This window comes from Chelonoidis abingdonii, chromosome 1 (assembly GCF_003597395.2).
Source record: "Chelonoidis abingdonii isolate Lonesome George chromosome 1, CheloAbing_2.0, whole genome shotgun sequence".
Classification (NCBI taxonomy): domain Eukaryota; kingdom Metazoa; phylum Chordata; order Testudines; family Testudinidae; genus Chelonoidis; species Chelonoidis abingdonii.
The window spans coordinates 205,293,519-205,306,011 of record NC_133769.1 but is presented as its reverse complement, the minus strand read 5'-3'; the positions used below and the strand labels follow the sequence as shown (position 1 = coordinate 205,306,011).

Genomic DNA, 12,493 nt, shown 5'->3' with positions numbered 1-12,493 from the left:
GTACAGAACGACTAGGTAAACCATCTCTGCTATCATCTTGCAAAAGCAATTGCAATGCTGGTGTGTAGCGCTCGAGTGTCGCCTCTGGTCTCCCACGGGCATCAGTACACATAATAGGTGAGCGGAAAAAACAAAAAGCCTAAGACGGTCTTCTAGTGCTGCTTGCTATTGTTATCTGACAAGGGCATATCAGGGAAAATGTGCGAAAGGACTGTCTGCTGATGTTTTTCACCGGAGAAGGAATGATACACGTTTACCTCAGAAACCCCCGTGACCATTAAATCATTTGCATCAGGTGGCCGGGGGATTCATGAGAGGACAGGAAGTGGGGTCGCTGAGGACTCCCGCTATCCACTCAGTCCTGCAGCAGTCTGCTTAAACTATTTGATTCTTGGCTTTAGCGCCCAGTGGCTGTAGCTTACAACACGGCTGATCTTTTATGGTTCACGGAACAGCTATTCGAGTTTCCTGTCCTCTTCCCCAGCATCGAAAATGAAAGGTTTAATAAAGCAATTCTTTGAGTACCTTACAATAAGTTCACCTCTTTTTACTTCTGAATGTTACTGACAGAGGTGAATCTGCATGCATATGCAGGTAGCGCATTAGAGCTTCTGACACAGTGCCTAGTATCATAACCATTGAGTCATCTGAGGTGTGATTATTGCTAACTTGAAAAATTCTGCTCCTTTCCTGGGTGGTAGATGGTGTACGTACTTACTGGAAACAGTAGAAAACTGTTACCAGTTCGCGGCCTTTTTTACACTCACAGTAAATGGGACAGAACGGATCAGTAACCCTGTGTAAATTTTGAAAGGAAAATGGGTAACTCACATTGGGACTGGGTCACATCCTGCCCTTTACCGAGTTAATAAAAACTAGAGTCAGATCCAGACAAGAAATAGGATACAGTGTAGTAGAAATCAGTGTAGCACAGCGCAGCCTGCTCCGCTCAGTATTGCCAGAGGGAGCCGCTGGCAGAGTAACGCAACCGTTGCTTCCACCTACCGTGGGCTTACCACAGCAGTGCCCCCCCACCCTTAGTTGTGCATGATGTTATGGAAGAATGCAGAATAAGAATACAGTGTAGTTACTGAGATCAAGATGAGGGGGAGGGAGCCACCATGGGCTATGACAGTCCAGAGCAGTGTCAGAATCTTTTCTTTACGCAAGGAGAGGAAGGGGTCTGATGAAGCTCAGGCCCCCAGGTGATTAGATGAAGACAGTTTACCAGGCGTTTCTGTACCATTTCAACTGTCAGGAAAAAGGGACAGTTCAGTTCCATTTCGACCCGGAGGCCCCGGCCACACCTCAGACCAGGAGCAATCTACTGGCAGCCGCCCCTTTACCCCTGGGCGAGGGGCAGAGGAAGCGGATATGCTCTTTCACCGCACAGGGATCGCGTCTTCTGCCCAGCAAACATTCAGTACACAGAGGGTGACATTTACAGTACTCAAGGAATTATTTATTTCATTTTTTACCGTTGCTGGCGAGCGGGGAAAAAACTGACGAGCTGTTCAGTTGAACCACGCCAACACACCGTGTATTACGTCAGACATTGGGCGCGCCAGCCAAAAATGCAACTATTTTTTCAGAGGACCTGTGTGAGACGGTAACGTAGCTGTAGTCCTCTTACCCCTCCTCGCCTCCGATGACAGTCCGTATTGAGGCTGGCTTCCCGTTACTTTGTCACGCACCGCTGGTGTATCTCTGTACGTTTATTTTTCAAGGATTTGGCATGTTTCCTGCTTCTTTAACGGAGCTTCTGATAAAAGAGTATTTGTCATACCATTACAGCGATACACTATTTCTCTTCTCCCGTCGGCTAGTCGATTTGCATTTGAACTGCATCGCCACCCGTCGGTGTCAGAGCTGGACAGTGTTGAAGATGAATGTCACCGTAATGCTCTCGGGGATTTCCTGTTACCGGCACTCGCTGTTATGCGAGTTCGATGCGGACCAGAGCGGGTGTGTGCGACACATGTCACCAACCCGGAACTTTCGCTGCCTAGAATATAGTTAGGGCAAGTCCTGTACAGAGATCGAACCGAGCAGTGTGTCGTGGTGGTTTACGTGGTGTGGGGATGCTTTCACTTCCCTAGGCGTGGCTACCGTGTCATTATGGATCCCTCCCCGTTGTGCCTGAGCGTATAAGGGATACGGAGGACTTAGAATAAGACAGAGAACTTGTGGGAAGAAAATGATGTATGGCGGGGGGGATGCACTTGGAGGCAGCGCTCATTTAATTGGCAGGGGCTATGAAGTCCAAGTGGGGTAATGACTCAGGGGTACCATAAGGAGGTGCTTCAGGGCCAACGACTGTCCGCGGAGATGCGGTCATGGGCTATGCCCTAGAGTTCAGTTGGATCCGGCTCATTAAGCGTCTGTCTGCTATCTACTGCTGCAGGTTGGGCGTACGCAATGTTGCCTGATGTGTGGTTAGCGGCCCGGAATGTGTGGCCGGTCGGTGAATTGCTTAAAACCTCTGGTCTACCATCCAGGTGGAGGGTGCGTGTAGTGGGGTATGTTCTGCTGGCATCTACCAGCTCGGAGAGTATGTAATAGGTGACATAGAAAGATAGGTGGTACGGAGGAATGATTTACCCTATGTTGTGGATGTGGTGGGGGGACTCCACAGTTTAAAAAATGAGGAGCGGGGGTCTGTCGTGTGAGTCTGTGTGGCACCGTTGAACTGTGGTAGGCCTCTGCCAATATGTTAATTTGCCTGTTTTGGTGTGCCATGGGAGAGCTGGAGGCCGCCGCAGAGGTCATCTCTCCCTGCTCTGTCGGACGATGAGCGGCGGGAGGCGCTGGGCGTGGGAGCGCCCGTACGGAAAGAGGGTATCATCTTGTGCAGGGCGCGTTCTGCGCAGAGCTGCGCGCGGTGGGGTGTGGGGTGGTGGTTTGGGAGGAGTTCCGAAATCGATTTAAGGAGGCGGTAAAATCGATATTAATGACGACGTCATGTGAACGGATACAGCGTTAAATCGGTATATCGGCCATTAAACCGATTTAAAGTCGCAGTGTAGACCTGGCCTTAGATTCTGCTCCACCACTAGTCGTAGTTCTTCCTTTCCTCTTGTCAGTTTTGATTCCTGACATGCTAAGCAACAGTTTAATGGACAGCCGTGCCACTTGTTCGTTTGTGTTGATGCTGTGTTAAGAGTTTTCTTCAGTAATGGTTACAAGTTATTTTTTTACATTTCCCTTACTGGGAACCAACCAAGTCATTGGAATATGGCAGTCAGGAGCTCCCGTTGACTTCAGATGAAGCTGTGAGTGCTCAGCACTTCTGTAAATCAGACCCCAGCATCTCAAGCTGGGAACCAGAAAATAAGGAACACACAATTAATCACTTTTGGCTCAAATGACTTGCCCAGTATCACTTAGCTATATGGTGATAGAGGCGGGGATAGTAATCAGTTCTCAGGGCAGTATTCAACTACCTTAACACTGAGACCCTCCTTTCTCTCCCTGCAATCCCCTGCCTCATTCACTAAAAACTTCCCAACTGCCACAAAAAAAAAAAAATAAAAAAGGGGTCCTAGAGGCAACAGCCTCCTTCACTCAAGATCCTGATTCATCCACAGTCCATCGTGTGCAGGGACCTAGTGGGGGAAAAAAAGTTACCATGTAATTAGAGACTGTATCACAATGCATGCGCTGAAGGATGCTCTATTAACATTGCACAGGGAAGCTTGATCCTGGCATTTTCTAACTTTTGAGGGGCCTGACTTTGCAACCTTAATGTTCTTTTAATGTAGGGTTTTTATGTACTTCAGTAATTGTTATGCTGCTTCTTTCCACAAAAGGTGGTTTTGCCTACTTAGCTTTCTCTGTGCTCTTTATGATTAGCAATGTGACTTTTTTTCCCACTCTACTTTTAGAGAGCCTCGCTCCCAAAATTTTTCATCAAAGGTCATCTCAACTCAACTAACTGCATCATTACACAACCGCTAACTGGGGAGTTGGTGGTGGAGAATGCAGAAGCTGCAGTCAAAAGTATTGAGCTACAGTTAGTACGTGTGGAAACTTGTGGTAGGTTGTTTCATGTAAATTTAAAATCTAAATATACCACACTGGTTATCTGAATATTTATATTCTAAATGGACATAGCATACTTGTCTAAAGCAGTAGAAATCATTGGCAAAAGTTACTTTTTTGTATATAGAAAGTATCAATTTATAGGGTGTTCAGATGTAATTTTTAAACAGTCATAAAGTCAAAGCTCTAATGGGTAAAAGGGAGGTGTGGTTTTTTTTGGTTTTTTTTGTTTTGTTTGTTTGTTTTGCTTTTTTTTTGCTAATGCCTCCAGCCTTTGAATTATGTTTGGTAACATTCTAGTAGAATTAGTGCTACTTTTTCTTCCTTCACCCTAATACTTGTTTTCTCCAGGTTGTGCTGAAGGTTATGCTAGAGATGCTACAGAGATTCAGAATATTCAGATTGCTGATGGGGATGTCTGTAGAAGCTTGTCTATTCCAATATACATGGTGTTTCCCAGGCTGTTTACCTGCCCTACACTGGAAACTACAAATTTCAAAGTTGGTAAGGACCCAGATATTTTTGAAATATTGGTACCTTCAGAATCCATGTGAAACAAGCTGCTAGTTTCATTTCGGTTTCTGGTGGGCAAGGGGCCACACTACAAACTACCACCACTGGCACTAATGAGCAGCTTTGCACGGGAGGCCAAGGATACCTTCTTACCAACAGAGGTGGTTCCATACCAGGGTTGAAGTATGTTACCAGAGCAATGAGGGGAAATCAGCACTACCATTCTTTGAACAGCACCTGTTGTGGATAAAGAGGACTCGGGCTCCAGGTCTGTCAGTCCACTAGTTTTAGGGAAAAGATTTATGCGACATGAAGAAAAACCAGAGTATCAGAGGGGTAGCCGTGTTAGTCTGGATCTGTAAAAGCAGCAGAGAATCCTGTGGCACCTTATAGACTAACAGACGTTTTGGAGCGTGAGCTTTCGTGGGTGAATACCCACTTCGTCAGACGCAGGTCTTTGTCTCATTAAAAACTTCTATACCATTCCTTTAGCTGTAACAGTCTCCATTCAAACTAAGTTCTCTGTCTAGCATATTCTGTCGTCTTACTCTTAGTGATTTCGTAAGTGGTCTAAACAAGAACTAAACTAGTTCTAACCAGGAAAATTCTCAGGGAGAAGCAGTTTTAATGGCAAAGATCTGTTTCCGGTAGGGATTAAATATGCTGAACACCCACAGCTCTCAAGAGCAGCAGGAAATTTGGAGGGTAAAATGCTGAAAAGTGATGCTTTCCTTCCATTATCCCTTTCTGCCATCACTGACACACCTGCCATTCTCCCAGTCACTCAGGCCTGGAAGTTGGGGGTTGTCTGTGACTCCATCTATTGACTCACAGCCAGACCATATCCAAATCTGTCGACTTCTTCCATAGTGTTGCCGAGATTTTCTTCATCAATGCACACCACAAAAACTCTTGTCTAGGTCCTTTTCTCCTCTCCTGAATATTACAATTGCCTCCCTCCTTCCTGACAACCTCATCAAACTTTCCACTTAAGGACATTCAAAATGTTTCTGCTAAAATCATCTTCATAATCCATAGTTCTAAGTAAGTTTCATTCTTTTGAATCTATCCCCTATATTGCTGCTGCTTTTCCACTACATAAAGCTTTTTGTGCTTGCGTTTAGGACCCTCCACAACTTAGCTCCTTCCTACTTTTGTATTTTAGTATCATCCCCAATTACATCTCCTCTGCTTCACCAACTTTGATCATCCATTTTTGTGCTTCTCTTATATGTGCTCTTTTATATATGCAATGCCCTCCTATGGATTTGTTTGCAGAACCACTACCCTAAACTCCTTCAAATTACTCCTCAAGATCTACTTTTCTTACTATGATGCTAACAGTAAATTACTAACTACTAATGGCTAGAGAGGTGGCTACCACTAATGCAGTTAGTCAAATATTTTATGGAGCTACGTATATGTTGACACACAAGCTGTAGAAATTGGTCATTTTTTTAGTGCCCTGTTGTTTTCTACAGTGTTGAATCATCTAGCAACAGATAATCCTAGAACACTAAAAACAGCTTGAAAGATTTATCTAAGATGAAAGCAGCTGAGAGCAAGAGCCACAGAATTATCATTGTTTCTACTGTACAATTTGAGTTAATACCAAAGCTCTCTTTTTCCCCTAGAGTTCGAAGTTAACGTTGTTGTCCTCCTGCACGATGATCATCTCATCACAGAAAATTTCCCACTGAAGCTCTGCAGGGTGTGAATATCCACAGGAGAATTACTAATGGAGGAACAAGGAAATTCTTCAGCTACCAAATGGAAATTCAGTTCATATCTTCAAGCTTATTTTAATTGAAGGACTAAAACATTTGCTCATCTCACTATTGACTTCTTTGTTGGAAGGGAGTGCAGTTCTCTGTAATTCTTACCAAACACTTTGTCTATCTTCTGATATTATTAATGAATGTGCTTTTCTGCTGAGATTCCTGCCAGGTATCTCTTTGAATTCAACAGCCATGCCATCCTTTCTCTCTCTCTCTCTCTCTCTCTTTTTTTCTCTCTTAAGAACCCTTAAGGGATGTTTTTTGCACATTCCTGTCATGCACAACACACAGTATGTTTCTATGATTAATTCATAATTTAACACTTGTGACAACTCTTTAAATGTTTCCTTTATAAGGATCCTTGTATCTAAACAGTTAACAGGCCCTGCTATGTATTGGTCCTTGAAGGAGAGACTGTGAGATTAGATGTTTCCTAAGCCGCTGCCTCATATGGATGCTGAGAGACCTAATGTTTAGGAGACGCTTTGAGACATTTGAATGATGCTTCAGAATTGCAACACAGTGTTACTGGAGCATTATCGCACAAAGAATATGAAATTAAAGGAAACTAAGTATGTTTCAGTTTAGATTGAGAAGTGAATCCATTAATCAGGGGAACAACCTCAGAGCTAAAGCTTTTTATAGTAACAAAGTTGATACAAATATCACATTCTAGTTAGCTTGGTCAGTTATTTGCGTAAGTTCTACTCTTTGAGAGGACCAAACTGTCAAAAGAGGTTCTAGCTTGCAGTTGTACCAGACCTCCTGCTCTTGATTAGCCACTCCACGTTTATTTCTTTTCCACCTACAACTGAGTTCTTTACCTACAATCTAGTTGTGGTGTGAAAATGTGGGTCCTTACTTTGCTCTTATGGCAACAAAGGCATCAGATGAAAGCTGCTGTCAGTATGCTTGGCTGCTACATTGTAGACTAGCTCTTTCCTGTGCCTGACTTTATTGCAAAGTAAAATACTTTACTAAAGACTGCATAAACATATGTATGTTTTGACCACTCCAGTTAACGTTTTGCCTGCAATATGGTATTATATGGGTAATTATCTGAGCCAGTTACTAGCTGCTTCCCCTTTCATTGAATGGTTTAGTTGACATTTGCAGAATATGTCAAGATATAACTATGTTAAGGGGGCATGGGGAAGGGGAAATGCTCCAGGCAGAAATGAATTATTTTTTACTATTTGCTGATAAAAGCCTTCCATTCCAGTCTTTTTTTTTTTTTTTTTTTTTTTTTTCTTTTCAGTTAGCACATCTTTATTGGGTAGACATGCTTAAACTGCTACAGCAGGAACCAAACCAGGACACTGTCTTGTTTTGGGGAGGTGGTGTAGGGTGGAAGAACTGTGTTTTTGATAACGTAAGAAAAATATATGTATAAAGGCAAAGTGGGCTTTTTCTGAATGTATTTTTGCAAATGAAACCATCTGGAAAGGAGGAAGAGGCACTGCAAAACAAAATGAGCAGGTGCCTAAAACATTAACTCAATCTTGAAGTAAAGACACTTGACAAAACGTCTGATTCTGGCTTTACCCCTCCCTTGATCCAACAGAAAAATGCAAAATTTTCCAGCTGGCTATTCAGGCCTCTGGTCTGGCTAATGGCAGAATCCTTGTTCAGCAATTTCCATATTTTAAGGAATAAAAACTTGAAGTTCTAAAAGTCTAGTTTAACAATTTGGAGTATCAGCACAACATGTTGGCATTAAATAATTACAAAATCCTCTCCTCAGCCACCACAAAAACAGTGTTTGCAAGTGATCTGGAAATATTATCACAGGATAATTTGGTGGGGAAATTAAGTCTGTGACTTTCAAACAGGCAGGATGGTACTAGACTGCCTGCTGTTGGCCAGTACCAAAATGGCCATGTGAATTTACAGATTTTTAGGGATATTTTGTAAGCATGTAATGAACATCTAATGGAAACAATGTATAAATAACACTGCTGTGAATCCTGCATTTAGTTTAGAGAGTACTGGCATTGTATCCTTGCACTGTCACAGCAGGAACAGTTGACCGACACCCTCCAGCGCAGGACTACGCCAACCTAGATCATCCCACTGAAGTGCTTGTTCAGATGTGACATTACTGGAGTGTGTGAGACAAACTATAAAGATTATTCTGGATCTGCTGGAGAGGAGAGCATGTTAAAGCTCCCAGCTAATCTTGCTACATGGATGATACCCTTTCAGCTAGTAATATCAATGTAATGGAAGGAACACTGTTTATTTTCCTTAGGGCAGAGAGAGCACGCGAGTCCTCCCCTTCCATTTACTAAGCCATTTGGCTGAAAAGATGCAGGGTGGGGGAAAAGATTGCCCTCCAAAAACTAAGCTATGATTAGCAGGAAGTTACGTATATTACCTTCCTTGTGCTTCACTGTGCATCTGTTTCTTTATTGTTCAGGTATGAAAGACTCTAGCTTGGATCTTTGAACACAATGGTCCAGTTATTTTGTACTGTTTACAGCATAAACAATAGATTTTTGTCCCCATGTTGAGAGTGGGGGGATGGTAATTAGTGGGCCCCAAAACCTTAAATTACCAGGGTTTTTTTAAGACATTGTTTTTCTGCTCTACAGAATTAGAGATTGGTGGAAGCCCAGAGACTCTCGTCTGTACTCTATTTACATTTTTCATAGTCTCTTTTCACCACTACAGAGGAGTTTGGGGCTTTATGACAGACTAATCTTTACCATGAATTGAAGTTGATGACTCTGCTCTATACTCATGTTAGCAGAGCTGGTCAAATTCCGAGGAACAACTTTAAAATGTGACTTGCTATAGAGTGACAGTTTCTTTACTTCTAGCAGCATTAAAACTAGTAAGTAAGAAGCATCCAGAAAAGGCTGTGACTTCTTGACTTTTTCCTCAGCCCTCAATCTTCTATTAATTCAAGCCCTTCAGCAGTATCCCATAGGTCAAATTTGAAAGTCCCCAAAACTGTCTGATTTCACTGAAACAACTATGATCTAGCGCTTAAGCCACAACCATTAATACTGAATAGCTTTAAACAAATCTCTTTATTTCAACCATTAGGGGAATATCATTAAATCACAATCTAACTAGTTTTTTTTATCCTTTTCTAAATTTTGTTAATCATAACCAGTTTTCTAGACTATGGCCCTTCATATTAGTTCATGACCATAAGTCTGCATCCATGAAGTTTTGTCCTGCTCATTTCAGGAGAGGTAGCTGTTGCTTGCAGTGAACTAATTTTTTTGTGTATCTAACCTATCTGAATTCTGAAGCAGTTTGGACTTTTAAAGTGAGCTACTGATGGTAATCATTCAGACTTCCCCTTTTAAGCTGGAAATTATATGTGAAGTAGCATTTTCCCTTTCAAGTCTGTGGACTGGTCTACATCTGCATAGCTACATCATTTGAGGGTGTGAAAAAAACACACCCCAGAGTGATGTATTTAAGCTGATTTAACTGCAGGTGTAGACAGCATTAGGTCGATGGAAGAGTTCTCCCATCAGGCTACCTACTGCCTCTCTGGGAGGTGGATTTCCTAACCAATAAGAGTGCTTCCTGTCAGCATGGGGAGCATCTTCAGTGAAGTGCTATAGTAGTGCAGCTGCAATGTTTCAAGTGTGGGCAAGCCCTCAGGAAGGGGATTACCTACGCTCCCAGGAAAACCCCTGCCTGTCAGCATAGGCAGTGTCTACACTGAAGAGCTACTGCAGTGCAGGTGCACTGCTGTTGCCTTTTAAGGATAGATTAGCCTTGTGTAGCTAGGTCTGTCACAGTTTTCTAAGAGCAAGGAAATCTCTAACTGAACTAGTTAGAAGGCTCATACTTAAAACTAAAGTGGATGAGATCTGTAATCAGCAATCCACCCTTAAAAATTCTTCAGACTGTAGCAAGGGAGAGCAGCTGTAGTAAATGTTTAATGCAAATACCCAGCTAGCTCTTTGATGCTTGTTTTGCAGTTTCCAAATAGAAGACCTATCCTATCTAGCTCTTTGATGCTTGTTTTGCAGTTTCCAAATAGAAGACCTATCCTATCTAGCTCTTTGATGCTTGTTTTGCAGTTTCCAAATAGAAGACCTATCCTATCTAGCTGACTTCTCCAAGTAAGTGAGATTCAGGACGTAGCATTGAGCAGTTTTCAAAGTTTTTTGGTTTTTTTTAGTTCTGGAATGCTGGAATACACTTCTGCACCAAGAGGTGAAGTCTGCAGCTGCAGAACGCATGGAGTCCTTGCTGTAGTGAAGTCTTAAATACTGTTGTGACAAGTGCTTTTTAAAAATGTTTATGAATGAATGCACTTATCTTAGTCACTGAAGGACCTGCACTGCTGGCCATGCCCAAGTGCAAAACCAGTAGCTCACATTTATATCAGGCAACACTGTGGAGGAAACAAGGCCTATTCTAAAGTTGTATATACTGAAAGTAGGGTAGGTGCTGATTGTGCAGGGGCCCTTAGAAGGGCCGGCTCTAGCCATTTCGCTGCCCCAAGCATGGCGGCATGCTGTAGGGGGGCGCCCTGCCGCTCACCAGTCCCGCAGCTCCGGTGGACCTCCCGCAGATGTGGCTGCGGAGGGTCCACTGGTCCCCCGGCTCCGGTAGACCTCCCGCAGACATGGCTGCGGAGGGTCCGCTGGTCCCGCGGCTCCAGTGGACCTCCCGCAGGCGTGCCTGCGGATGCTCCACAGGAGCCGCGGGACCAGTGGACCCCCCGCAGGCATGCCTGCGGGAGGTCCACCGGAGCCGCCTGCCGCCCTCCTGGCAACCGGCAGAGCGCCCCGCATGGCATGCCGCCCCAAGCATGTGCTTGGCGTGCTGGGGCCTGGAGCCGGCCCTGGCCCTTAGGCTGAGGAGCTGCCATGTTACAGTACACTCTGTAACCCACAACAATGGAGAGGAGCTGGAAACACACTCTCATCACCAATTACTGCTTCAATTACTACTAATCCCTCCACCCATCCAGACATCTCCCCTCCAATAATAATGAGCACTCATCTCTCTCTCCAACTGCTTTTTTCTCCTTTTTCCTTTCTGATGCTGCATGAGTCTGAGCTGGGATCGGGGCAGCTGGGAGTCTCATTCCCAGCCTCTAGGCCAGGGGTGCAGCAGGAAGCTTCTTACACACAAAGGTGTGGTGCTGGGGAGCAGGGCTGATCACTCCTGACCCTTTAAGGAGGCATTGGGAGAGTGGGGAAATGGAAAAAAGGAGTTTTGCCCGCTCCACATGCTGAGGAAGGAAGCCTCATAGCACGAGTAGCAGCTTGGATTGGCTGTACAGACTGGTGGGCTTTCCTTCTAAACCTGGAGGAAAACCTGAAAGCTCACAGTATTGGCAACCCCCAGCATATTTGCATACACAAAAACCTAGCATTGCTTTCCCATCCCCCCCATCTGCAGGATCTTCCTCTTTTCAGGCCTGCCTGGAAGTAGCAGGAGTTCATTCCTAGCAGGGGGCTTGATCTTCACCCCTCGAGCCAGGGTGCAAGAGGAGCCAGAAGAAAGCAACTGCATGGGGCTGAGCAGTGGCTGTGGCAAGTACTGTCTGTCTGGGCAAGTGGCTGGTTGATTGCCCCTGGGGTTGGGGGAGACTAGAGAAGCACAGCCAGTGAGTTGGGTGTTGTCACACTAGGGATTTATACCATATCAACCTATAGATTTGGCAGGGATGAGGCTGACAAAACTGGGTTACTTAACAGTGGACTTTTAAGGTAAAGAGTTATATCATCTGATATTGCTTTGGGGTGGGCTCTGCAGCTAAGGCAGTTGCTCGGTGAAGGTGTGGCCACTTTTACAGGTTTCACTGGGTATTGTAGTGTTCAAGCATGCTTTCCAAAACCGCTCTTGAAACCGACCCCACTTTTAGCTACCACTGTACTTCACCATCCTCCTGGCTGTGATGCTCTGAGGAGGACTATTGAAGCAGGGGAGTGGAGGGAGTTCTACAGGAAGAACAGCACTAACTCCAGAGCAAGGTGTAAAGAGATCTCAGCACTGAATACGGACAGTCATAATGAGCGGAATTTTTTTAATTGAAGTCTGCCCTGCATTTGACAGTGTGAAAACACAGCAAATACTACTCCTGGGGGAGCTCATGTACTATGCGGAATTTTTTGCTCAGAAAATACATTCTGCCAGAAGATGCTGCAGTTACTCCTTTTGCCCAGCGGGGGCTGCTG

The 12,493-nt window shown here is 44.3% G+C and overlaps 1 protein-coding gene across 1 annotated transcript in view; it reads left to right on the top strand.

Annotated features, from left to right (window-relative positions):
- Positions 1-7,559, top strand: part of VPS26C (VPS26 endosomal protein sorting factor C) — a 36,398-nt gene extending 28,839 nt beyond the window's left edge. The window contains 3 exon segments of the mRNA XM_032797251.2: positions 3,885-4,035; positions 4,393-4,545; positions 6,189-7,559. Of these exon segments, the coding sequence (XP_032653142.1) occupies positions 3,885-4,035; positions 4,393-4,545; positions 6,189-6,271 (387 nt within the window). The 3' untranslated portion in view covers positions 6,272-7,559.
- Positions 7,560-12,493: the final 4,934 nt, after the last annotated feature.